This window comes from Pelodiscus sinensis, chromosome 1 (genome assembly GCF_049634645.1).
Source record: "Pelodiscus sinensis isolate JC-2024 chromosome 1, ASM4963464v1, whole genome shotgun sequence".
Classification (NCBI taxonomy): Eukaryota; Metazoa; Chordata; order Testudines; family Trionychidae; genus Pelodiscus; species Pelodiscus sinensis.
The window spans coordinates 182,877,876-182,905,759 of record NC_134711.1 but is presented as its reverse complement, the minus strand read 5'-3'; the positions used below and the strand labels follow the sequence as shown (position 1 = coordinate 182,905,759).

Genomic DNA, 27,884 nt, shown 5'->3' with positions numbered 1-27,884 from the left:
GAGACACACTGAGATAACAATTTGCAATATTCAGCAAGCTGGTCACCCATGACATACAACTCCCCCACTCCAATGCACAGATTTCCTGGTGTCCTCATCGCCCGCCCTGTCAGCATTTCAAAAGGAGATAAGGAATGTGGATTAGTAGGACTGGATCTCATAGACATGAGAACCACTGGTAAATTGGTGACCCAGTCTTTCCCTGTAGCAGAAAACATCTGTTTGGTTAGTTTGTTTTTAATGGTTCGGTTAGCTCTTTCTACTAATCCCGAACTCTGGGGATGGTAGGGACAGTAGAATTTCTGTTTGATCCCCAGTGACATGCATACTGTTTTCATCACCTTCCCTGTAAAGTGGATACCTTGGTCGCTATCAATGAAGCATGGAAATCCCCACTGGGGAATTATTTCGGTCATCAATATTTTAGCTCCATCAGATGCAGTGGCCTTGGCCACTGGGAAAGCTTCTACCCACTTAGTAAAGTGATCCATGATCACCAGAACATATTCTTTCCCTCTGCACCTTGACAGAGGTCCAATGAAATCTATTTGTAACTGTGTGAAGGGCTGTGTTGGTCTTGGCTGATGTTGCATTTTCATTTTTACGGTGGGAGCAGAATTACATTGAGCACATGTTACACACCTCCTCACATAATCATGCACATTTGCATTAAGCTGAGGATGCCACCAGGTGTCCGACATCCGGTGGATCACCCTCCGTGCTCCATCATGTCCCAACATGTGATATATTTGTATCATAGTTCCCATCAGCACATTTGGTAACACTAATGTGTTTCCTGGGCCTCTCCAAGTGTTATCATCACACAGTTTTCCCCCATTATCCATCCATAACCACTTTTCTGCCCTTGGTGCAGAGTGTTGGATGTCCTGTAATTCAAAAAAGTTTGGGGTTTTTATGAGAGGCTGTGTTGCAGCAATCAATTGCATCTCTTTACCTTCCACTGCTGCTCGTTTAGCTAGTTCGTCTGCCCTTCGGTTCCCCTTACTATGAGGGTCTGTCCCTTTTGTGTGGGCCCTCACTTTTATCACTGCTAATTCAGTAGGTTTCTGCATGGCTTCATGAAGTTTCTCCACTATTCCCCCATTTTGTATTGGGGATCCTGTACTCGTCAGGAATCCCCGATTTACCCACAAGTTAACATAATCATGTACAACCCCAAACGCATATCTAGAATCAGTATATATGTTTACAGCATGACCTTTCGCAGCTTCACATGCTGCAACTAATGCCTGCAGTTCTGCTACTTGTGCAGATGCCCCAGGCAAACTGCCGTGTGCCACCAGCTGTCCATCTTGAGTACAAACGGCCCATCCTGTGTGTCGCTTGCCATCCACATAGAAGGAAGAACCATCCACATATAGGCAAGGGGCACCAGGTATTTCAGTTTCTTTTACCAATGGAACGTCCATGGGCTCTTCCTCAAGGCAACAATGATGTGGGTGTCCCTCATCTGGGGTAGGCATGAGGGTAGCAGGGTTTAACGATGATGCTCTTTGCAGATGTACCGAAGGCATTAGCAAGCTCGTTTCCCATCGAGTCCATCTTGCTACATGGACTGCTGAGGATTTCTTCCCTGATAAAATAGCAAGCACAGCGTGAGGTACAACAATATTTACATCCTGTGAACCAATAAGTGGTGTGGCCTGATTTAGGGCCATAGAAGCTCCTTCCACTGCCTGAAGGCATGGTGGCATTGCTTGAGCGACAGCATCTAGTTTAGAAGAGTAGTATGCTACTGGGCGCTGTTTATCCCCATGTTTTTGCGTTAACACTGCTGCCATATGTCCCTCACTGACATGCGTGTACAATGTAAGAGGCATTAATGGATTAGGAAGTCCCAACCCTGGGGCAGTACTTAGCCTTTGTTTCAATGTGGTAAATGCCTGTTCACAGTCAAGTGTCCATTCAATTGCCTCATGTGGTCCACCAGCACCCTTCAGGAGATTATTAAGAGGCTGGACAATCCTTGAATAATTGGGGATTTGAGTTCGGCAGAAATTGAATAGCCCCAACACTTTCCTAACTCCCCTGACCGTAGTTGGTCGTGGGCATGCATTAATAGCCTCAGTGCGGTCAACAGTTAAACGCTTGTACCCTTTGGATATTAGGTACCCCAGATATGATACTTCCCCCTTTGCAATCTGAGCCTTTCTAGCATTACATTTTACCCCACTGTCTGCCAAGTGCTGCAGGATCACTTCTAAGTCTTTCATGTGCGTTTGGCGATCTGGTGAGGAGATAAGAAGATCATCAACATACTGTACAACACAAGAAGCCATGTCTGGCAGCTTTGCCAGCACATCAGCTAATGCTCTATGAAACAAAGTAGGTGAGTTATGAAAACCCTGGCTTAGGCGAGTAAAAGTATATTGCTTCCCTTTAACAGTAAATGCAAACCAAAATTGACTGTCAGGGTGCACAGGACATTTTGCTTTTACCATGGTGAAAACATCAAAAGCATGCAGGCCTCCCATGACCATCCACTCCTGCACCTTTTCCCAGAAGAGTAGGTTTGGGTTATTAAGCTGCAAAGATGGCAATTCTTTTAACATGCTCCGCAAGTCAGATGGACTCATAGGAGTGTGCTCTAGGCGACTAACAGTAGCAGGATCCCCTTCCCCTTGATTAGGATTAGGGACAGTGTGCACTCTCACTGGAGCCATAAATCCAGACTGATATCCCCACATTCCACATGTAGGGTCCAAAGGTGCTGAGGTACAAGATCTCTTTTCCTGCAAGGCTGTTTCTTTATAGTTTTTTGCTTCTGTTTGCAGTTTTTCTACCTCTGCTTCTAACTCTCCTATCCTTCCTTTTAGCATATTGCACTTTCTAACCAGCTGTTCATAATCAACAATTAAACACATGCCAGCCAATTTGTCCTTTGATAAATATTGTGGTTTATGCACAAAATCAGTATTGCCCACTTGTAATGGGGGTTGGTCATCCTTCTTTCTTTCAGTCACACAGCCAAGATATCTCAACAAGAAAACTAAGAAACTTACTGCTACAATAGTGATAAAAGCACTAATTAAACACTCTTCATATTGTGGATCACTAAATCCCTTCATCTTTCCCTTTTTTTTAAACCTAAATATCCTCCAATCTCAAAATCTTTAAATACAATACTGTTTACAAACTAATAATTTCCAATTAGGAGATCTGGGCCAGCCAACACATTAACTAGAGGTACTTATGGCTATACCTGCCCCTACATTAACTGTTGGTCCTTATGGCCTCTTTGATTTCCCACTTCAACAACACTTAGTCAGAGGAACTTACAGCTTAACCTGCCCCCACACTAAGTACAGTGTCTTAAGACTGCAACCAAAATGTTACAAAACTGCAACAAACCCCTTAAATTCTCCAACACCCAGTTTCACTTACTACAAAAGGTGTGAGAGTCACCAGTCAGGTCAGGGACACACAACCAAATGAAAAATGAACAAAATCACCCTCTAACTTGATTGTAGGTCTTGATCCTGAAGGATATTTCTCACCCTGCTCGCTGCGCCAAGAAACTGTTGGGATTTTGCGGTTCCCAGAGACTCAGGTGCTGGGCAGAATCAAGGGTCTTCAATTCAATTCAATTCAATTCAATTCGATTCAATTCAATTCAATACTTTATTCAATGTGCACAAAGGGAGAGCCCCTGGTACTAAAATCAGCCAGAGCCCCTCGAGCAAGGAGCCCCTCCCCTTGCTGTTTTATAGCACATGGTTACAGGTTACATAACACAAACTTCTTAACCAATCAGATTCAACCTTTCCATATATGGCTTTGTTTGTCACATGCCTGCACCTCTCCACTCCACATGCCGAGCTCACCCCCCCCCCCCCTTAGCCTCCCCCAGGCTGTTGCTAGGGTGGTGAGCCACAGCATGCCTCTCCATGCATACCCTTCAGTACATATATAAGAAACAATTTCCTGCTAGGCAACAGAATGACATCACACTCCCCCGCTCTCTGAACGTCATCAAGTTCTCATGCAGAAGTGGACAGAGAGGGGGGTGAGTGAATATAGTGAACACGGGAGCAGCTCACTAGTGAACACTTTAAAGAATAAAAATGCAGGCTTTCAGTTGACTGTTTCACTGATTACATTTCTGTACTATATTCATAATGGACAAAAATGATTTGCTCCCCTCCCCCATCTGAGACCCCTGACCCCCCCAAGCCCTGTCACTCACCACCTCCACAGAGACCTTGCACCAGTGACCCCCTCACTCAATTCCCTGCTGAGCAGCAGGAAAAGCCTCCTTGAAGTGCATCCTTATACTGCTGTTCACACAGCGGGGAGCCTCAGGGTTTTCTCTCCTTCCACTTCCCTCTCAGGAAGCCAGTGCTGATGCTTCAACCTCATGGGGGTGGGGGAAACAGGGCGGTGAGAGAGTTTGTCAAGCTGCACTTGTGCTTTGCCCAGGGAGCCCAGAGTACAGAGCAGCTGCTCCAAAGAGCTGAGAAAATAACTGGGATGCAGTGTAACCAAGCTGTCCCCAAAGGTCTGGGGGTGCAGTATGGCCAAGACCAGCTTGTGGCAGGCTGAGGGAGTGCACCTGGGCCTGGGCCACCGGCGCATGCCAGAGACACTTTCTTGGGGAGACCTGTGGTATGGCATTCCCCTGGCTCCTTTGCTGCATTTTCAACAGGGGCCACACCTGGCCGGGTCCTTCCTCCGTACCCAGCATGAGTTGCCATGCCCTCGGCCTCACCTGCCAAAGCAGCTCCTTGGACCAAGGAACAGGTCACCCAAAAGGCTGCTGCCAGAGCAGAGCAGGCAGGACCTTTGGCAGGTCTACAACCTATCTTGGAAAATGATCCCTCGCTCTGAGACCTTGGGGGAAAGGCCTATCTCACTCACAGAGAACCTCCCAAACAAATTCTTTCCGGTAACCGTGCTACACAGCTATATCATAAGCATCCAGGAATTCAGCTGTGCAATCAACCCTGGTGCCAACTCTGCCCACATATCTATACAAGTGAATTCATCACTGGAGCCAACCACATATGCCACCAAATCAGAGGCCTGTTTAACTGTACATCCAGTAATGTTATCTATGCCAGGAAAGCCCCACTGCAATATATACTGGACAAACTGGACAGTCCGTATGGGAAAGAATCAATGGACACAAATCAGATATCAGTAAATGAAACATACAGAAACCTGTTGGTGAACACTTCAATCTGCCTGGTCACTCATTAAGAGATCTTCAAGTTGCTGTTTTGTTACAGACCAATTCCAGAAGCCAAATACACAGGGAAGGGTTGGAACTACAATTAATTCACTTCACAAGTTTAATTCTCATGCCAATGGTCTGAATTGAGATACCGGATGGCTGGGATATTATCAACCAAACAAACAATGAAGGTTCCAATGGTGCTTTGTCTGTGTAGAATCTGGTGTTAGTACTCTTCCTTTCTAATTGCTAACTAATGGCTCTTATCTCCTTTTAACTATCCAGTCTTTAGGTACTCACAGACTCTCAGTTTTGCCTGTTACATACTAGCTTGGCTTTCCCTTTGATATTTATCCAGTGCCTCTTTCCCCTCCCCTTCCCTATTTATCTTTGGTTCTGGACATCCAACACTCCCGTCATCTGAAGAAGTGGGCCCATGAAAGCTCATGATACCATCTACATGTTTTGTTAGTCTTTAAAGTGCTATCAGACAATTGGTTGTTTTTAAGTTTATACTGTACAGACTAATTCGGCTACCCCTCTGAAGCTGCTTACAAATGTGTGCTTAGGTCTTTGCTGGATTCAGGTCTGGTAAAGGCCCTGTGAAATCCAATGAGACACTTCCCATTTTTATTCTTATTTGATGATGTATTTCCATAGGAGAGATGCCTCAGCCAAGATTGTATACCATTTATCTCACTAGAGGTCCAAACACATGAGATGTAAACATGGTCCCTGAGCTCAAGAGTTCACAAATAAGGGACCCTGAGCCTGCACACACTTAAGCACACACCATTGAGCTTAACTACATGTAAAGATACTAATGTAAATATTTGCAGGAGCAGGGCTTGAGACCAGTGATAAATGATTGGAAGAGGACACAACAGACTTGTATTTATGCCTATAATTTTTAAAATAAAGTGGATGACAACTTTCCCTAACTGCATATCTCACCACTGATTGACCCTGAGAAAGGCAGGTCTTAAAGGATATTGTAAACCTGCTTGGGGACTGATTAAAAGCCCCCATAAATCAGTGTTTCTCTTGATTTCAGCATTCTTTGAATCAGGCCCTGCAAGGGAGTGTATGACAAATTTTCACCCCCCATAAGTAAGCTTAAAATTATGGCATGAAATCCGTGACTTCCAGGGACCTCTGTGACAATTTCCTCTTCAGCCCCTGTATGGTGAGGTTGGAGCTCTCGCCCCAGGGGTCACCTGTAGTTCCCAACTAGCATGTGCTGTGGTGGGGGACCCCTTGTAACTGCAACAGCAGTGAGTGCAGTATACCCCTCATTCCCCATTTTGTCACAATCTCAAGGAAAGGTCACACGAACTTTCATACATTTTTATTTATTGTCCATATGTTGTACATGACTTTTACTAAGAATAACTGTGACAAAGTGTTGGCAAACGCAATCTTCGGTAACCATAAGTGACTAAAACACCACGAGATCTTTACAAATAAAGTTGGGGTGCTTCCTCTTTGCCTTCTAGGCTCAAAGAGTATAGGGTACAGCTGTTTCATTAGAGTTGCCAAAGTAGGCTGTAGATATTCCTGGAGGTGACATGAAGAAAGTTTTTTTTTTTTTTTAAATTCCTGGAGGACTGACAACCAGAGTTACCCTGCAAGCTTTTCTTAGAAACCGCAGGGGCTAGAAAACTTTTTGGAGGAAAGCAAATTCTCCTCAGAGCCTGAGACGTTAAAACTGAGGAGAGCTTGTCAACACTGCAGGAGGCTCCCCTTGGTCAGGGGGTTTCCCGGGCCCTGCAGCCCTGACCTCCCTGGGGCGCGTTCCTGGCACGGTTACTTACACCCCCCCCCCCCCTCCCCGCGCAGCTCCCGCCAGGCGCGCGCCGAGTGTTAAGAAGCTTCCCCTCCGCGCAGAGTTGGGGGCTCGTGAGCCACGTATCTATGTGACAGCCCCATGTCACTGCCTCGCGCGCCGCTCAGCTGTTCCCACCTTCCGCCCCCTTTCCCCCCCCCCCAACTTCCGGCCCCGGGCGGCGCAATGCGGAAGAGATGGTCGGGCCAGAGCGGAAGTGAGGCAGCCGCTGTAGCCGGCAGCAGCAGGAGGCGCCCCTGGAGGTGGCGGCGGCCAAGCCGGTAGGGGCCGGGCGGTGCTGACCGGGGCCTGCGCGGGGCGGGGGCGCTGCGGCGCGGGGCGGGGGGGAGGCTGCGCGGCGCAGCCCAGGTGCCACCGTCCCCGCGCGGGGCTGAGGGAAGCGGCTTCGCAGCGGCACAAGATGGAGGCCCCTTGAGTCTCAGTGACACCCACACGGCCCGTCTGTCTGGTGCGGGAGTGCTCGGGTCCGTCCGTCCCTGGGGCGGGGCAGGGCTGCCCTGTCTCCCGGGTCTCGGGCTGGGCTGGCTCTGCCGTGGGGGAGGCTCTAGGTCCCTCCCTGCCCCGTGGCGCGAGCAGATCTCCGCACGCAGCCCGCGGGCATTCTCCCCGGGAGCCCCGGCCCGGGATGACCTCGCTCGTGTCCCGCCCCCGCCGCTCCTCTGCGGCGCCTCTGCCCCCCTCGAACAGGAATAAGCCGAGCCTGGGCTTCTGCCGCTGCTCCATCAGAGCATTTGGCAGAGCGCTCTGTGCCCGCCGGCCTCCTGGGATGAGACAGGTAAATATCGGACCTCAAGGGAACTGAGAAATGGAGAGGCTCTGGGGATACTGCTAGGATAGAGGGTAACTATTCTGATTTTAAAAGGCCCTACCCTTGCTACTAATAACATCTTAGACTGGCTAAAATCAGTGATCTCAGAATCACTGGGTTAATTTAAATAATTAAAAACTACAAAAACAAAAGGGAAAATATGCAAAAGGCAAAAAAAATTGCTCTGTTTTAGCAATCTCACCTTCCAATTTCTAGTCAATTTCTCTAGCCCGGTGTTGTAATAGATAATGCAGGGAAGGGTTTGAATCCAAACCAAACGCAACAACAAAACTCCCAGATCCATTAAAACCACCAAGGTACCAAAACATTTCTATCACTATTAGGCTTTGTAAAAATAAACAGGTTCGGAGCTTAAACTCTCTGACAGTGGCCCTTTGGTCATACTCACTAATTGAGTAAAAAATGGAACCTGTCTTAACTCCCAGTCACCTACTTTCATCATTAGGTTGTTATCACTCTTTGTGCTCACTGTTTAAGTCAATAACTCCCTCTCATCAAAGAAATAATAAGCTGTTAAAACAAATGGATTTGTTAATGAATTTGCAAGTAAGCTCTTCTTAAAGTTGCTTATTTTCTAAAAAACAACTCATGATAATGCTTATCTATAAATATCCCTTGAGTCTGTTTTTCTGAGTAAACTGAACTTAAATCATTCAGCCCTTCTATAAATTCTGTCTTCCTCATGGCCTTTCATGTCTTCACTCTTCTTGTCTCCTCCCCTATTAAATACTCTTAAAATAACTGAGTCAGGGTGGAAGTTGGTGCTACTTTGCAGTGAGAACCCTGGAGGTAGAGGAAGTTTTCACTGGCATGGTCTTGTATTGCACAGGTCTGCCTCTGGTAAAGGAAAAATGGCTTTCAGCAAAGGATATCGTGTCTATCACAAATTGGATCCACCTCCATTCAGTGTGATAGTGGAAACCAGAAATAAGGAAGAGTGCCTCATGTTTGAGTCTGGAGTTGTGGCTGTCCTCTGTAAGTCAATATGTTAAGTAGAATGTGAAAAGTTGATAAATGCATTTCCATGTCAAACATATTTTCATTTTTAATACATTCACAGATTATGAAAATGACTTATTATATCCCTTAATCTGTCATTTCTCAGTTCTTACAGTAACTGTTCAGTCTGTTCTATTATGATAGTTTTCATTTCTTAACCTCAGTTTTGTATGTATTATTGCTTTGTCTTGCTATTTTCTATATTATAGAAAGTAGCAAGACAAAGCAATAATCTATAATAACGTCCATTTCCATTCCCAAGGTCTGTTAAAAATAAAAAACATGCATATATGCAGTCCATCTTATATTACTAATAAGAACAAAATTTTTGAAGAAAGGTATTTTTACATAGCAGTCATTTTTATAAAGATTCAGTAAAGTCTATATAAAATGATCAGTGTAACTTGACATGAAAATATTCACAGATGGTTTTTAGAATCATTTCATCTCTCACGCTTGTTTGGAATCTGCAGAGCAACATTTGGTAGAAGCTGTTGTAGGTCTCTAAGCCATTTCAATGCCTTTTCTGTGGTGGTGTGAATATCATCCAATTCACTTTTGAATCTATGTTTGGGGCACTGAATTATGATGTATTCAATAGTTTGGATGTTATCAATACTTTTGCATGAAGGTGAGTCTTTGATTTTTTCCACTTGTGCATCAAGCAGTTGTATCTTCTGTGGTTTGTTCAGATTAGGGATGTTAGGAAGTGTGTAATTTGGTAATCGTGTAGTTGACAAAAATTGTGAGTCGGTATGGAGCCAGACTGACCATGCTCTGGCTCCCAAAATAAATGTGGGGTGTTGCTTGTAACCAGTAGCGTTAACTGAGTAGCATTTACTTATTGTCTAGCCAGATACACTTCTACATCTCTACTTCCCTAGTTCAGATGCAGTTCAACGTGCTCAAAAGTCTGTGTGCACGTTATCCGGTCAGTAATACTATGCTTGTTTGAAATAGTACGTGGGGTCCAGATGCTTTGCTGTTCCCAGTCAGGATCCAGAGACATGAGGTGGCCACAAGTTTTTCATGATTCCAGGCATTGTTGGGGTATGTTGTTCATAACCTGCAGGATGGGAAGTTCTGGATATTTTTTGGTGAATTTAAGTTCTGATGCTGCCCTAAATCTCAGTGGATAACTACTGGAGAGTCAGATAACTACTGGAGAAATAGAAAGCCATGAGAGGAGGTGTTGATTTTAGAGTTCCTATGGTGATTCACATGGTCTGATGTAGCTGCCTGTTCACCAGTTCAGTATGGAAGCTTCTTGTCTACTATGCCAGGGCTAAAGCCAATATTTGTAGCAGTGGGGGGCAGTTGATCCTGTGGAAGAAAACATTGTCCTCACTCTGCGTTTGTAAGCAACAAGTAGCCAGAGGCAGTTTTATTACAAGCTGCAGCAAGGGAAAAACTGGTTTGGACGGGGGGGGAGCCCCCTCTCTGAGGCAGATCTTTGAATCCAAGCAATTTTGAAGCAGTTTATATACTACCTATTAGATATAATAACAATTAGTCGCCTTCCCATTACAAACACCAATGGCTAACAGTTATTTTAGTTCCACCCAGATGCTCCTTATCTCAAGGTCCCTGCCAGAGTCAGCATTCTATCCTTATCTCCATATGGAGGTGAGAGGCAAAGGCAGCGTCTGATTACAGATCTTGCGTTGTCAGGCCATAGACTTAGCTTGACTCTTGCTCTCTTGCTAACAAGACCAAGATGGCGTCACACAAATTCCCTTTTCCTGCCTCCACAATCCCTAGCTTGTTTCTACAAATTGTTGGGATGTGAATGACTAGTCTACTATCTGGAGCTTTCAAAGTTGAATAGCTCTGGGGGCCACGATGATACTTTCAACACATGCCGAGGGCCGCAACTTAATTTGGTTGCATATATATGCAAATAACTTATTTCACACTGACAGGCATGTATACAAAGATTAAGGCAAGACTACACAACACACCGGCCTGATTTAACTAAATTCTTCTGATATTAATAAAATGCAATATTTACCCAATTTCTGCCCATATAACAGCACTTTTAATGAGCAATGGCAGTCCAGGGGTTTAACTACTAAAACGCATATCAACAGAAGACCATTATACTGACTACTTTTTTGTTTTGGCTTCCACTTGGGTTGAGCCCTGCGTAAATCCAAACCACACTTCAGGCCTCATGTGGCCCGCAGGCTGCATGTTGAGTAGCCCTACGATAAGCAAATGCTTATTGGAGAGTTGACACACTAGTTTACTAGTCACTCTCCCTCCTCCCTTTCCACTCCCCGCTGCCTCTATCAGAAAGAGGCTGATCCCGGACTCCATGTGGCGCTGCTGCTTTGAAACACCGCAGGGGGCATGGGGCCAGCAGGGGACTGCTTGAGTCCCCCACTAGCCCCATTCTCCCCACGGCGTTTTTGCCTTTGAGGTGTAGCAACAGTCCCAGGGCTGTTGCTACACTTCAAAGGTAGAGGCGCCCTTATCGATTAATCAAATAGTCAATGCAAGTTGCATTGACTACTTGATTAGCCGATTAATCTAAATTTAATATCCCAAGTTAATTTCTGAATAATATTAGTGTGAGTTTTTGCTTTAGGGGCTATATTTTTAAGGTAATCATGAAAGGTCAGTATGTGGTCAAGAACAGTGTTCCCTCTAAATTTTTCTAGCTATGTGTGCAATAAACTTTAAATGCACCATGGCATATGCAGGTGGGCACCACCAATAGAAACAGGCTTTTTCAGCTGCTAAGTGTGGTGTTCAGTGGCTCGAAAATCTTCACGGGGGGATCCCTTTGGCCAGCTGCAGTAACAGACAATATGCTGCTGACAGATTGATGAAAGTAATTCTTGAGTTTTCATTGGAATCTAGATTTGATGTTTGAAGTGAGGGCCAGGACATGGCCACAGCAACTTCTGTGTGACTGGTAAACCAGCTTGTTGCTTGGATTAGCTAGCGTCCACAGGGGGCCTGATTTAGTTTAGACTCATATGCTCGGTCATCTTGTAAGTAGCCCTCAAGAGGGAGATAATGTAATTAGAAGAGTGATCTTCAGGTTTTCCAGGATTCAGGAGTGCAGTAACCTTTGCTTTTCTCCACATATGGGGATTTCACTGATCTCCAGGATGTTGGTAAAAAGTTGTATCATTTATTTCCGCCCTAGTGGACTCAGGATAGTCTTTTCCTGCTTCTTTTCTTGTTTGTTTTGATCTCCTTGTGAATGGCCCAGACCATTGGAATATTGATGTGTACGTGGATGTCCCCTGCCAAAGTTGATGCTGGACTTGCCTGCATACACTTTGTTACTGGCTGTTTTCATGTCCAGAAATGCTTAGCAACAAGAGCATTGGCTCTCACCTGCAGCCTGGTGATGTGTGCATATTTGCAGCCCCCCAAGTGTCTTAGCAAGTTCCATGCTTCCCCCTTTTGTGTGATGTTTAGACCTATGCGTTCAAGCCACTATTTTTGCCTTGCTGCATCCAGTAATGCCCGGAGGACTTTTCCAGTTTCTAGGTCTCTACAATTATTGTATTTGTGTGAGAGCTCTTAGGTCTCTAGAGTCCAGCAAGGAGTGTATGATGATTTGCCTCCTTGAGGGCCCTCTTCTTTGCCATGGAGATTAGGAATGCAGTAAAATGGTCAGAAGTCTTCTGCATTGGGGGACTGTGGGAGATTTGTGTTGTCCGCTGTCATAGTGAAAGTGGTCCTTTCTTCTTCTTTGACGTTCCAATGCAGGGCTAGTTTTTAGTAGAGAACTGGGATTTGTATGCCAATATGGTTCAATACTGGTCTTTGCTGACTGTTTAGGAAGTCATCGGAGACCATCTGCGATGCAGGTATCAGTGTGCCTCTGTCATCTTTAGAGATAAATGGTGACCAGTCAAGGCAGTATCATCTGCTCCATCTTGTAAAGTGGAAAGTGACGTTCTGTTTTGCATTAAAAAAGCAGAGCATATCATTTGCTGATGCCCTCTGTATCTTTTTTTTATCTTCAGTGTTGTTTTCTGCATTGCCCCACTGCATGTGGTGACTGTTAAAATTGCCCTTAAATACAGCATGGTCTTGCATCTTCTGCAGAGCTGCTTGAGACCACTATGCGCTAGCCCCTTCTAGAGTCAATTTAACTGTATTTGTATTTGAATAATTAAAAATAAAACACTAAACATAATGACTGCTGCGAGGATGAATTTTGTTACCATTTTAAATTAAAGTCAGTACTTTCATTCTGAAGGAATGCTTAAATTTAATTTAAGATTTGATTAAGCAATTTCAAACAATCAAATCAACAGTGACATTTACGTTTGCCATCTCTGGCAGACATCTCCATTGTGGTTCAATATGGTTAGTTTTTTAGTGTTTTTCTCAAAGTGATTCCTTCTTGTCTGTAAGTAGTAAATATAAAAATCTAAAGTTCACCTCTCTGTAAGCTGATAGGGAAAAAGGCATAAAATAGGATAAGACCTTGGATTGGCTAGCATCCACAATGGGGCCCAATTTTAGGTTAGAATCATATGCACGTGTCCCTTCATAAGCTTCCAGGAAGCACAAAGATCTAGTGGATGTGGGCTCATCCAGAGAGCTGCACAGGAACGCCTGCCATTGTTCACACAGTTGTATTGGGGAGTGATAGATGGTAGTTTGCTGTACTGTTCAGTGTTTGGTTACATGGCTGGAGTCTGCCTGGGAGCTGGGACTTCCAATGTGAAACTGACATAGCAAGGAATGAGTTCTCAGAAGCTGTCCTTTAAATCCCAGATGCTGACCATTCTCCCCTAACACATGCACTCCCTGGTGACCATAGCTCCCTGCAACTCCTTCCCCATACTTATTGGTTTCTTACCTCCAGCAGGTGCATGAAGCTCAATCATGCATCCCACTCTGCCTATCAGCCACTGTGGTTCTAATGCTGGGGAGAGCCCGGATTCCATGTTACTGTTTTAATTGTGCAGTTCTGTGTTCTTGTGGATTTCATAGAGCCCTACCAGATGGTAGAAAGTCCTCCTTTGCTCATTGCAGGCAACTGAAGAGTGGAGATAGCCTGGCTGATTCACTGTAGCAGTACAGGAAGGGAAATCACCTTTCTGACGGGATAGCAGTTGCTCTCTGCAGTGCACAAATATTTAATGAGAATTATTATATTTTTAATTTTTAAAAATAAGTGATTTTTGTTTACTAAATGGGATATAATTACATAGCAGGCTCCAACTAAACTGTGAATACAGGATCTGTGGAGACGCTGACATTTACCGCTAAAGCTGTGAGATCAATGGTTTTCAACCTCTGGTCTGTAGACTAAGATTTCCAAAGGATCTGCCCCTCCATTTGACAATGTTTAAGGGTTTACAAATGGGAAAAAATGTTGAAAACCACTGTTTTAGAGCAGCAGTTCTCAACCAGGGGTCTGTGGCTACAGCGGGGGGCTCACAAATAAAAAGTTTGAGAACTCCTGTCTTATGGGGCTTAAAAGAGAGCATGTTTATTGCTCTGCAGAGAGCCCATACAGGTTGGTAAGATAGCCTCATGAAAGACAAGTGAAACTGATTAGGTGTATTAAATGCAGAGGAAATTTGTTTCCTGTTTCCTTTCAGTGATAACTTTATTATTAGAGCTGTCAAACTATTTAAAAAGTTAATTGCAATTAATCATGGCATTAAACAATAATATAATGCTATTTATTTCAATATTTGTGAGTGTTTTGTACTTTTCAAATATAGGCTGAGCCTCTCTAGTCTGGTACCCTCAGGACCTAACAGGTGCAGAAACAAAGCATTTGTCAAACCATGGGAGGTCAACTATAGACTGAAGGCTTGAATGCCAGTCCTGGCTGCTGCCCTTCTGCTACTACCTGAGGTCCCAGCTGCCTGTTTCACTTCTGCCGCCCCCAGCTGTGGTCACAGCTTGGGGCAGTGAGAGACATGAGTGGGAGTAGAGTCAGAAACTTGATCCCATTCATAAGCAGATCTATGGCTAACTAAAATGATGCTGTAACACAGATGTTGTCGGACTAGTTAGGTTCAACCTGAATACTGATTTTAATCATAACACAGAACACACAAGTATACAATGCTCACTTTATATTTTTATTACAGATACTTGCCCTTGAATAAACAAAAGAAATAGCATTTTTCAGTTCACCTAATACAAGTACTGTAGTGCAGTCTCTTTATCATGAAAGTTGAACTTACAAATGTAAAATTATGTTATGCGTAACTTACCCCACCATGACAAGGGCAAAGCTAGTATTTATCTTTAAAAAGGAGAGCAGCAAGGATTTGGGGAATTATGAATCATTCAGACCTGGAATGGTATTGAAACACATTATTAAACAACCCATTTGTAAGTAACTAGAGAATAATAGGGTATAAGAGCATCAGTTTGTCAAGAGCAAATCGTGTCAAACCATTTTAATTTCCTTGTTTGACAGGGTTACTGATCTGATGGAAAGGAAGAAGTAGATGTGATATATTTTGTTTTTAGAAAGATCTTAATTTGGCACAGTCCCACATCATGAACTCGTGCACAATTTAGGAAGATGTGGTCTAGATGAAGTTTCTATAAGGAGGATGCATAACCAGTTGACAGACCAGACTCGTGCAGTTATAAAGGGCTTGCTGTCAAACTGGGAGAAAAAAGAGCAAATGGGATCCCATAGGACCCTGTCCTAGGTCTGGTACTAATCACCATTTTCATTAATGACTTGGATAATGGTGTGGAAAGTATTCTGATATAATCTGTGAAAGACATAAAACTAGGAGGGGTTGCAAATACTTTGGAGGACAAGATTAAAATTTGAAACCAACTTTACAAATTGAAGAATTAGTCTGAAATCAAGATGAAAGTCAGCAAAGACAAGTGCAAAGTACTACACTTGGGAAGGAAAAAGCAATTGTACAAATACAAATCAGGAATAACTGGCTAGGCGACAGTCTAGCAGAAAATAATCCGGGGCATTATAGTGGATCACAAATTGAGTCTGCAATATGAAACCGTTGCAAAAAAGGTAATATTCTGGGGTGCATAAACAGGAGTGAAATATGTAAGATGCTCTAATTGGCGCTGGAGAGGCCTCAGCTGGAGCATTGTGTCCAGTTTTGAGCATCATGCTTTAAGAAAGATGTGGACAAATTGGAGAAGAGCAATAGAAATGATAAAATGTTTAGAAAACCTGATCTATAATGAAAGGTTTAAAAAATCTGTGTATATTTAATCTTGAGAAAAGAACAAGAGTGACATGGGTAAGTCTTCAAATATGTTAAGGGATGTTATAAAGAGAAAAATGTTAAATTGTTCTCTGTATCTACTGAAGGCAAGACAAAAAGTAGTCTGCTTAATTCGCTCCATGGGAGATTTAGGTTACCTATAAGGAAATGTTTCTAACTACAGTTAAGTACTGAAATATCTTACCAAAAGAGATTGTGGAATAATTTTTAAAGAACAGGTTAAACATCTGTCAGAGATGATGTAAATATACTTAGTCTTCTCTGTGTGTGGGTCTGGACTAGATAACCTCTCAAAGTCTCTTCCATTCCTGTGTTTCTGTGAGTTTATGATTAAGATGTTGAGTGGGTTTGAAACTATAATCTGAAAATCTTCTTCAGGATGTGACTTTGCGGCTTTTATGGCGGAGAAATGATAGTGTGTTTTTGAAGAAATTCATTTTCTCAAGTCTATTGGCCTGTGTTTTCTGCCACTGTTGCTAGTTTTGTTTCTTCCTGCCTTTTTATGTTGTAGGTCATCAGAAAACAGCAACAGTTTGTCTAGTTGATTAGTTGGGAAAGTGCACTTTTGGCTGGTACTTGAGTAACAGCAGTAACTGAGAGGCTTCACTAATTCTGTTTCTTTCCTTTTTGCATCTTAGTTCAAGTTAGACATTTCTACAAGCCTTAAAATTTGGAAGTGTCCATGACTGAGACTATTTTAAGCACCAACTTGCTAAAGCTTATTAAAGAAAGCAGCCATGTGGTGCATCTTCACATAGCAAAAACAAGTAAAATCAAGTTTAATCCTCAGACAGAATGGCTGCTATTTAAAAATGGCACTAAATGCTGTTAGGATATAGTAATATAATTGAATGAAATAACTTTCCAAGAGCTTCTGATATCTTAAGCATTATCACTATATTTTCTTAGATTTCCAGTTCAGAGTGGAAATATTTTCAGTATGACACTAGGAGTCAAAGGTGGTTTATTTTTTTTAAAGAATATTGATTTTTATCTTCATTTTTTTAATAGCATCTGCAGAGAAGGAAGCAATCAAGAGCACATACTCCAAAGTAATGGATGCATATGGACTTTTAGGTGTATTAAGGTTAAATCTGGGTGAGTAAACAATGAAAATGATTTATTTTTAATTGGAGACAGCTTCTCTGTGGGGAGGGAGGGGGAGAGGGAGAGAACATACACAATCATGAACTTTCATGGGCAAAACCCACTTCCTCAGATGTTAGTATTGTACCTAGTATGTTGTGTTAACAGTATAAACAAAGATAACTTCACTTTCACAACCCCTCTTGCTTTCAGTAATGCTCTCCCTCGCTTGCAATGCCTTAACTTCCGTGGCATAACCTGAGATTATTAAATTAGTGTGTATACTTCTTAAAAAAAGAACACCAGTGCTCCACCTACTCACCAAGGTTCACTGAGCTGCCTCTGCATTTGATTTTCACTGTTTAATCAATGAAGTTAATGCTTATCCCAAAACCAGATGTAGCATATAGTTTTATGACTTGTAAAATGATATTGCTATGTCAAAATATTAATGTAAAATAGAATATCAAAAGAAGTGCCTTGATTAAAAATTAAGAGCATGTTTTCCAAAGCTATAGAACTAAGCTTGGTGTCAGTAACCACTGGCTACATTGAAATGGCAAATCAGGTTTGGGGAGGGGAAAGGCTGAAAATTACTAGGTGACCTCCCATGTTGTGTTTGAAATACAGATATTTGTAACTAGACTTCATCATTCAATTATATTTCTGGTTCTACAGGAGACACTTTGTTACGTTATCTGGTTCTCGTCACGGGATGCATGTCTGTGGGAAAAATTCAAGAATCTGAAGTTTTTCGAGTTACTTCCACTGAATTCATGTCATTACGAAGTGACCCTTCAGATGAAGATCGTATCTCAGAAGTGCGCAAAGTTTTGAACTCAGGAAACTTTTATTTTGCATGGTCTGCTACTGGAGTCAGTTTAGATCTTAGTCTTAATGCTCACCGTAGCATGCAGGAACAGACCACTGACAATAGATTTTTCTGGTAAGTTGCTAGTACGTTTTGCCAGGCCTGATGTAATGCATGTAAACTATGCATGTTTATTTTGATCATTGACTCTGTCCTACGAATCCTGGTTTATAAAATTGCACTGAGATATAATTCCATGTTTTATTTCAGACTCTTATAAAAGTGAGTTTGAACATTTTCTATAATAAAAGTCAGACACAGTTTGGGGTGTCTTCTTCACTGAAAGATTGAATTGTCACAACTCACAATACTGTAATTTGATCAAAATGCTTGTCACAACAATTTAACATTTTGTTTTTTGTGCTTCCCTGAAGAAACTGGGGATGTGCAATCCCATTTAAAAAGTTAACTGGTTAACTGGGATCTTGCAGGTGAGGGGTCTGGCTGGGCTGGAGTGGCCTTCCACCCGCAGTGTAGTGGGCCTGGCTGGGGAGCTGCTCCAGCTAGGGTTACCAGGTAGACTCCCTCTCACCCCCTCAAAATACTTGATCATGGGTAGGGGGAGAGAGTGACCGGCGGGAGGGGGGTGGGGGCCACGGGGCTGGCCGGGAGGAAGGGTGGGCAGGAAGCAGAGCTGGGGGAAATCGGGGGCCAGGGGTGTTGGACGAGGGGGGGGACCGGATGAAGGGGGGCAGGAAGCAGAGCTGGCGGGGGTGGGGTGCAGCCACTGGCCGCAGCCGGAGTCCAACAGGCCACGCCCCCAGCAGGCACTCCCTCTAGTTGCTAGTAGAAGCCCGGCGGGGTGAGCATGCAAGCAGAGGCTCCCAGCTGGGAGGCTGGGCCGCGATTAGTGCTGGGAGTCTCTGGTTGTGTGCAGAAGCCGGGCAGGGGGAGTTACCCGGCTTTTGCACGCGACCACAGGGGTCCTAGAGCCAATCGCGGTCCTGCTTCCCAGTTGCTCCCCCACCCCTGCCTGGCTTCCCTCTGGCGCCCAGCCGGAAATTCAGAAAATACTGGACATTTCACATGTCCGATATTTTCTGAATTTTTCTACTGGACAGAGGGCGCTAAAACCGTACTGTCCAGTAGAAAACAGTACACCTGGTAACCCTAGCTTCATCCCAGCCACACCCACTGTGCCATGGGCCAGTCTGGCAAGTCTGTAGTGCTATGGGTGTTGGGGGCTGCTTCAGCCCCCGTAGGCCCTCCACGGTGCAGTAGGCTGGGCTGGAGAGCCCCTGCAGATGCAGCGCGGTGGGTCCAGCCATGCTAGAGTAGCCCCCCATCTGCAGCAGACAGGGGGCTGCTCCAGCCTGGCCAGGCTGCATCTTACCAGGGTACAGGTGATGCTTATTGATTAACCCTTTACAGAAGTTTTTTGTAGAAATGTAAAATGTGCCGTTGCTTTTCTATAGAAAACTGATTTTAGATGGGATATTCTAAAGTTTCTGAGCACTGTTGTTTCTTAAAGCAGAGATACTCCCTCTGTTTGTAAACTACGTGTTGCTTTTGCATTTTGTTTATAGCTCTTTCTTACACATTTTACGACATTGTGTTCTGTTTAGTTAACTTCACTAATTATTTAGATGATGGCATAGAGAGTATGATTATTAAGTTTGCAGATGATGCCAAGCTGGAAGGGGTGGCAAGTGCTTTGGAGGATAGGTTCAAAATTATCTGGACAAACTGGAGAAATGGTCTGAGGTAAACAGAATGACGTTTAATAAGGACAAATGCAAAGTGTTCCACTTAGGAAGGAACAATCAGTTTCACACATATAGAATGGGAAGTGATTGTCTAAGGAGTACTGCTGAAAGGGATTTAGGGGTCATAGTGGACCACAAGTTAAACGAGTCAACAATGTAACATTGTGGCAAAAAAAGCAAACGTGATTCTGGGTTGCATTAACAGGAGTGTTGTGAGCAAGACACAAGGAGTCATTCTTCTATTCTACTCCACGCTGCTTAGGCCTCAATTGGAGTATTGTGTCCAGTTCTGGGCACCACATTTCAAGAAAGATGTGCAAAAATTAGAGAAGGTCCAGAGAAGAGCAACAGAAATGATTTAAGGTCTAGAAAACATGACCTATGAGGGAAGATTGAAATAATTAGTTTTGTTTAGTTTAGAAAAGAAGACTGAGAGGGGACATGATAGTAGTTTAAGTATTTAAAAGGGTGTTACAAGAAGGAGGAAGAAAATTTGTTCTCCTTGGCCTCTGATGATAGGACAAAAAGCAATGGGCTTAAACTGCAGCAAAGGAGGTTTAGGTTGGACATTAGGAAAACCTTTTGTTAGGGTGATTAAACACTGGAGATGTTTAAGAGCAGTTTGGATAGATATCTACCAGGGATGATCTAGATGCAGCTTGGTACTGGACTGGACTCAATGACCTTTTGAGGTCCCTTCTAGTTTGAGTAGTCTATGATTCCTTCTAGAAGGTAGTTTTAAATCAAATCTATTTGGCTTTTTGTATTTGTAATTTTTGATCAAACAAGTATTGCCGCTTTAATTTCTGCTAAGACTGCAAACAAATGGATCAATTAGAGCTAATGGTAAGACATATGGATGGTATTTCAACTCTTAAGAGTAAATTTTAGTATTAATATTGAATATTAATACTAAATGAATATTATGTATATTAATAGAATCATTTTTATGATTCTTAGGTGAAGTTCTACTTCATTTTCTCCTCTTCCCTACCTTTAGTCTTCCTTTCTTTCATTTCTGATGCTGAGTGAATGTAGGCAACTCTTCTACAACTACTTAAAACCCCATAATTGACACTCTGATTTTATTTTTTTCCAAGACTGGTTTTCCAAATAGGTTCTGACACACATTACTAGAAAAAAACAAGGGAAACTGCAGTAATAACAGAGGATTCTTGGTTGCTGGTTCTTGTGTTTGTTAAAATTCATTACACAGAGTTTTCAAGTCTGTTTAAATAGGACTTGTGGATGAAACTGCATTTTATGCAAAGCTTTCCACTTCATGTTCCTTATATTAAGTGTGGAGTTTGAGAAATAAAACAGCAATTAATCTAAACAAAACTATAGCCTCTCTCCGACTTATGAACCGGTTACGGACCAAGCAATTGGTCATAACTTGGTTCGTTCATAAGTCAGACCCCATTGAGTTACACGCAACCGCGCTGTTCGTAAGCGCGGATTGCGTTCGTAACTCGGGGTCCGCCATTTACGACAGCTTTGGTTGTAACTGGGAATGGTCGGTTGTAAATTGACCGTTCGCAATTTGCGGACCGGCTGTACCTGTTTTATTTTTCATTGTCATTAACCTGAGTCATTTCTGTTTCTGATAGGAACCAATCGCTGCATTTGCATCTTAAGCACTATGGTGTGAACTGTGATGACTGGTTATTGCGTCTCATGTGTGGAGGAGTAGAGATTAGGACAATTTATGCAGCTCACAAACAGGCAAAAGCTTGCCTCATTTCACGACTAAGCTGTGAACGAGCTGGGACCAGGTTTAATGTACGAGGAACGAATGATGATGGGCATGTTGCTAATTTTGTTGAAACAGAACAGGTATGCTATATTGTGCTCCATATAACGAGAATATGTAGGTAGCAAAAAGCCTTACATTGTTTACTCCAGATCAATAGATTGTGGGCCAGATCCATTGCTTATATTTGTGTTGGCATTCTTCCTTTGAAGTGAATGAATCTAAGCCAATTTACTCTGAGGATTTTGTTATATTTGTAATTATTACTATACTGTCGTTTATAACACTTTAGATGTTTCTTGGTAGGTACTTTGATTTCATTGTTATAAAGAGTCTGATCTTGAGTTATATGCACGTGGGTAGATCGTGTAAGGATGAATCTCTGCACTTGAGCAGAATCCTCATTGATTTCAAGAGCATTTCACCTAGGTGCAGGATTGGAGATTCTGAAACGGAGTTAGTTTCATTCCTGAACTGGAACTAGATCTGTTTCAGGACTGGGGTTGGTGCATAGTCAAGTTTCTTTAAATGTATTTTTCCAGTAACATACTTATTATATGATAAATTGTGGTTTGTTTATAACATTTGAAATCTATTTTAATCTAAGGCTAAATACTAGCTCTTTGAGGAAATGTTGGAGTTGTACATTTTTAAAAGACATTAACTCATTACTTTATAATGTCATTTCATAATGGAAATAAACTAAATCATAAGTCCCAAATTTAACTCTTATGATCTAAGAACTTACTAAAACAAGAGAATATTCAGTTATGTACTGAGTGAATATTGAATACCGAAAGAAAAATCGAAGCTTCTTCACAAACTTTTAAAGTGCCTTATGGGAAGTCTTAATGATAAGCATGAAAGGGCTCTTAAAGTAGTTAAATTCAGATATTTTTGTCTGTTTTTACAGGATTCTTAAATGGAGCTCTTAAGAGAAATAGAATGAAGTCTTCTGTATGTTTTTGTCTAAATGTTACCAAAGTGTATATTAAAAAGTAGATATGAAATTAAAAAGCTGTAAATATATTCAACCTTGTCATCTTGAAGAAATCTTTACAGGGAAACACTTTTCATGAGAACTAGGAGCTAGGACTTCTTTTAAAAAGAAAAATACCGTCTTTCTAAAACCACATTAAACTTGACCATGTTGAATATGGTATTTTCTTACTATTGAATAATTTTTTATTCAAGTTGTGCATTCTGAGCCATGAAACACACAGGTCATTTAATGTTTTTTTTTTAAATAACAGATATTGTAATTCCTCCTTATACCATGACACATGCAGTGTGTTTAGATGAGTTTTTATTCACTATGTTCAGATAATGCAAAAAAGACTGTTTTGTTTCTGCAATCTGCCCCCTAGGGATGTAAGTGACTAGTCAAGTAGTCGGCTACCTGATAAATCTATGCTTAAAAACCATCTCTACAGTGGCGGGGGGGGGATGGAGGCCCAGGCCCAGGCCCAGCCCCAGCCCCAGCTGTCCGGAATCCAGCACAAGCCGGGATTGCTTTGTCCTGCCTCATGGCGGGTCTGGGACCTACCCCCGCTGTGGCTCTGCAGTTTAAATGTAGTAGGAGCCAGGTTGCCCACGCGCCTGGCTCCTACTACGTTTAAACTGCAACGCCACAGCAGGGTAGTTCCTGAACCCTGCGCGAGCCAGGACAGAGCACTTCCCCTTATCAACTAATCGTGTAGTAAATACACCTGTAAAATTGCTGCTTTTTCTCAACAGGTGATATTCCTGGATGATTCTGTCTCTTCCTTCATACAAATTCGTGGATCTGTTCCTTTATTTTGGGAGCAACCCGGTCTGCAGGTAAGTAGTTAAGATAAAGGTTGAGGCTCTGTTACCTTTTTCCTGAATTCTGGATGAGACTCTCTCTTTGGGAGCGAGACTTTTGCTTCTTAACGGGCTGGAGATACTGTGGTTGAAGACACTTCTTCAACCACAATGATTACTACCTGGAATAGGTTGTTCTGGATCACACAAGCGGAGAGGCGACTCTTGATTCATTCCAAATAATACAAAGGAGTCTGTGCAAGAAATAACAGTGGGAAAAACACTGTCATAGTGACTCTATGGTATAATTAAGTCCAGCATCCTTGGAAAGGAATTGTGTGAAGAATCCGTTATTTGTGACATGATAAAAGAGGAAAGCATTTAAAATCCTTAGACACGGCATGGCAGCTACATACGTATGCCATAACAGAGTCCCAGGAGGCTTGCGTATCCCTGAACATAAAAGTCAGAAGCGTAGTTACTTGGGAAAGTTCAAGAGATTGAGTCAAAAAGGTGGTATTCAGAAAACAAACATTAATGAAACCAATAGAAGCACATATTATGGAAGGAAGAATGTATGACAAATAGGATTAAAAGGCAACTTGGAGAGCAGATAGTCAGAGACAAACACAAATTTCAAGTATAAAATGTACTCTTCTTGTCAAAGGTGGGATCCCATCGTGTCAGAATGTCAAGGGGATTTGAAGCAAATGCACCGGCTTTTGACAGGTGAAATAGTGGCTTGCATTTTTCTTAATATGGTAGAAACAATAAAGGGATATGTTGGTGAGAGACCTCTTTCTGATAAAATAATTTTACTGATTAAAACAGTAATTCAGCTAAGCATGTGAGTCCTGTGCTTAAAGTTAAGTATGTACTTAAGGCTTAGCACTGCACTTAAGAGGGAAAATAAGGTTTTTTAAAAAAAAGAAGTCTGAAGGAGGTTAAAATAGCACAATACTGTGCTGAACTGGAAATTTTCATTTCATAAACACTTTTGTAATCTTTATTTAACAACATCTGTGTTAAATTAAATTCTAAACTCTTAATTTTCATACTTGTATGTAACAGTGCTTGGTTAAACTCCATGTAACTTCTTGATATTGGCCAAATGTATCTTTTTAAGTAGAATGATTGCTACTATTGTCTTAAATAAATAGTCAAATGGCATTTGATATCAGTGGACTGGATCACTTGCATGGGATGCATTTCAATAAAATGGCTGCCATAATTAGGGTTGCCAACTTTCTAGTTGCACAAAACTGAACACCCTTGCCTTGCCCCTTCCTTGTGCCCCATTCCTCACCCCAAACCCTGTCCTTCCACTGCTCACTCTCCCCCACCATTACTTCACATCTACTTTCACCAGACTGGAGCAGGGTGTATGGTGCAGGAGTGGGGTAAGAATTTTGGGGTGAGGCCAACGATGTGGGATTCAGGGTATTGGAGGGAGCTCAGAGTTGGGGCAAAGGGTTTGTGTGCAGGATGGGATGAAGGGTCTGGCTGGACAGTACTTACCTCAGTTGGCTCCTAGAAGCAACCAGCGGCAGCGGTTCTCTGTGTTCTGCCCATCCCTATAGGCCCTGTTCCCAAAGCTCCTTTTGGTTACAGTTCCTAGCCAATGGGAGCTGTGGAGCTGGCACTGGGGGGGGAGCACAAGGAAAGGGGCAAGGCAAGAGTGTATGGAGCACCCATCGTCACCCTGCAGTCTCCACTGAGTCTAGAACCCAGACCTAAAACCTTCCTGTGCAACTAACAGGACTTTTAGCAGTCAGCAGTGCTGACTGAAACAGCTAGGATCCCTTTTTGACAGAGTGTTCTGGTCGAAAACCAGGTGCCTGGCAGCCCTAGCCATAATAAAATGTACACTGTACTCTAGGGCATCATTCAGACAGGATTGTTTTAAGAGAAGATGCTGATTGTTAGTTTTTTTACTAGCCAAAAGGTGAGTGAGTATTTCTTTTCTTTTGCTAACAGGCATTTCCGAACACTTAAAAATTTATATGGCAAGCAAATTATTGTAAATTTACTTGGGGCAAAAGAAGGGGAGCATATGCTTAGCAAAGCCTTCCAGGTAAGTATTATCTCATGCCTCTGTATGTTCTCAGAATTGGCTTATACCGTAGGTCAGTGTTTCTCAACCAGTGGTACGAGTACCCTTAGGGGTATTGGAGAGAAGTCTGGGGGGGAGGGGGCATATTAACACAACTGAAATTTGGAGAAAACTGAATTTTTGTTTCAAGTTTTACAGCACTTTATTATTTTTGTACCTTTTTACACTAAAAAATTTCATCATTATTAAGTTGTTTAAACAAATGTGTTGCAATGATAGAAAACAATTTTGTGAGTCTGAAAGCTCTAGGTACTGGAGGTACTTATAATGTTTTTTAAAGGGGTACTTTATAAACATAAAAGGTTGAGAAACACTGTCTTAGGTGAGTGTTAAATAGATAATGAAACAGATGTTACGCTCTGATTGACTGCTTATTAAAATAAATTTGTGCCCATTTTGCTCAATACAGGATCTTAAAAGCTCACCTAGGCATTTCTTAGGATATATACAATGAAGTGAATTTTAAAATAGTTTTAATGATAATCAGTACATCTGAGCATGTTAGCCCAAATAAGCAATCTTTTTTTAAAAGTTATAATAGCAATATAGCAGCCTGTTGATCAGAAATAATCAGGGGTAAGGAACCTTCCCCTGGCTTGCCTAGATCTGGCCCCAAAGGCTCAGGGCTCTCCCCCCAGCACTGGGGAGCCCATGCTGGTGCTCCAGCCCCTCCACCCTGCCATCTCCAAAGTGGGACTGGAACACACAAAATCTTCTAGCTTGGGCCCCCTAGGCACTGGTATGCAAGGGAAATGTGGGGGGAGTCTTTCTGCTTCTCAGTTGGGGGCACGCCAGTGAGGTATTGAGGGTGGGGTGTTGGTTTTTTCTCTTTTGTTTTGCTTCTCACTTGTGTGCAGCCCCCAACTGATTTTTTTTTTTTCTTGTAAATTATCTTCCCTTAATACTGGCTTATGTCTAAAGCAAATAACTTCTGCATTCTTATGTTTGTACGAAGGCAACAGACATTTTGGTATTTAATAAAGTCTGCTTCAGGTTAATAATTATTTCTCCAAAATGCTATTCTAGTAATGTATTTTTAGATATCTACTCTGAATGTATTTCTAGACTGCTAAGAAAAGGCCTTCTTGAGCTTAATATGAATACATCATTTGAGGCTTACAAATAATTTCATAGTTTTAATTTAAATTTAAACTTTTAACACTTATTCAGAAGACCAGCATTTTGGACATAACTGGCCAATCTCAATATTTCTTGCTACTGAGTTATATGGTTGAATAAAGATTCTCCAGTATTCTAATTAATTAGAGAATAGCCTGTAACATTAGTCTAGTTTCTCATGTTATCCTTTACACGGCGGTGATGGTGATTTTTATTTCATTAATTATCTAATTAATTTATTTACACATACATTCTATTACCAGTTTAGACTGTGAAATCACTTATAAGATGCTCAGTTATGACCATGACAGAAATTAAAATGACATCAAAAAAGAAGTTGCAATAGGAAACAAACTCAGCTGAAAATGTAAGGATTGTGTGTCTAGGATACAGAAAATTTTATTTAATTGAAAATGTCACTCATTTATTTTTAATCTAATTTTAATATAGGATGCTGTTAGCACAGTGTCAATAACACATGTTTCAGGGAGCAGCATATGATTCTGAAGTCTATGTAATTGAGTAGCATGCTGTGGAAAAATGTACTTTTGGACTCAATTGGTATTTCATAGCTACCCTACATAAGGAGAATTTTACTAGTCTTTTTATTTTGCCTAGGTTTCTCTTAGCTACAGATGCTCTTCAATTAAATACATACCTATTGCTTTTCTAGATGTATTTATATTGATCCAAGAATTATAGGTGTTGAATTTTAAATACATTTAAAAAGGAAACCCAAATGTTTTTTCAGTAAAAGCCACTATTTACAAAAGGTGGCAGCTATAGTATTCATTCACTACTTCTGCCACTGTGTTTGCATATTAACAGTACTGGAAATGATGTCCCAGTTAATTAATATCCTGTCACCAGCTGTGATTTAAAATGGACTTTTTCCATTAAGACTGTTGCAAGTATATTTTCACTTATGATAAAAATTGCATTATCTTTGATTACTTTATGAGCAATCTGAGTTGTGGGATTACATCTAACATTCCAAACTTTTGAACAACTTCACACAGACAATTCAGTTGTCTTTTTTCCCAACTAAACAACTGGTCTCTTTACCCCTGATGTAGAAGCTGTTCCCTACCCTCTAATAATTATTTTTTCCCTTCTCTGTATTTTTTCCAATTCTAATATATGATTTTTGAGATGGAGTAACCAGCACTAAGCACAATATACAAGGAGTGGGTGTGCCATGGATTTAAGTGGTGACATTATAATATTTTCTGTCTTTATCTATCTCTTTCTTAATGGTTCCTAACATTTGTTTTCTTTTTTTACCCTTTGGACTGCCACTGCACATTCTTAGCGAATATTGTTAACTAAGTTCCAATGGCAAAGTTAAATTTTGTTCTTATTTAAACTT

At 41.9% G+C, this 27,884-nt stretch overlaps 1 protein-coding gene across 12 annotated transcripts in view; it reads left to right on the top strand.

Moving 5' to 3' along the window:
* Positions 1 to 7,154: 7,154 nt before the first annotated feature.
* SYNJ1 (synaptojanin 1) overlaps positions 7,155 to 27,884 on the top strand; it is a 104,126-nt gene continuing 83,396 nt past the window's right edge. For 11 of the 12 annotated variants that reach the window (XM_075910838.1, XM_075910881.1, XM_075910819.1 and 8 more), the window contains exons 1-8: positions 7,155 to 7,300; positions 8,699 to 8,844; positions 17,094 to 17,180; positions 17,847 to 18,114; positions 21,356 to 21,581; positions 23,236 to 23,319; positions 23,951 to 24,012; positions 25,261 to 25,357. In XM_075910838.1, coding sequence (XP_075766953.1) covers positions 7,206 to 7,300; positions 8,699 to 8,844; positions 17,094 to 17,180; positions 17,847 to 18,114; positions 21,356 to 21,581; positions 23,236 to 23,319; positions 23,951 to 24,012; positions 25,261 to 25,357 — 1,065 coding nt within the window. In that variant the 5' untranslated portion in view covers positions 7,155 to 7,205. Of the gene's footprint in view, positions 7,301 to 7,350; positions 7,816 to 8,698; positions 8,845 to 17,093; positions 17,181 to 17,846; positions 18,115 to 21,355; positions 21,582 to 23,235; positions 23,320 to 23,950; positions 24,013 to 25,260; positions 25,358 to 27,884 lie in introns of those variants that run through there. The other variant, XM_006126042.4, reaches the window with a different exon arrangement.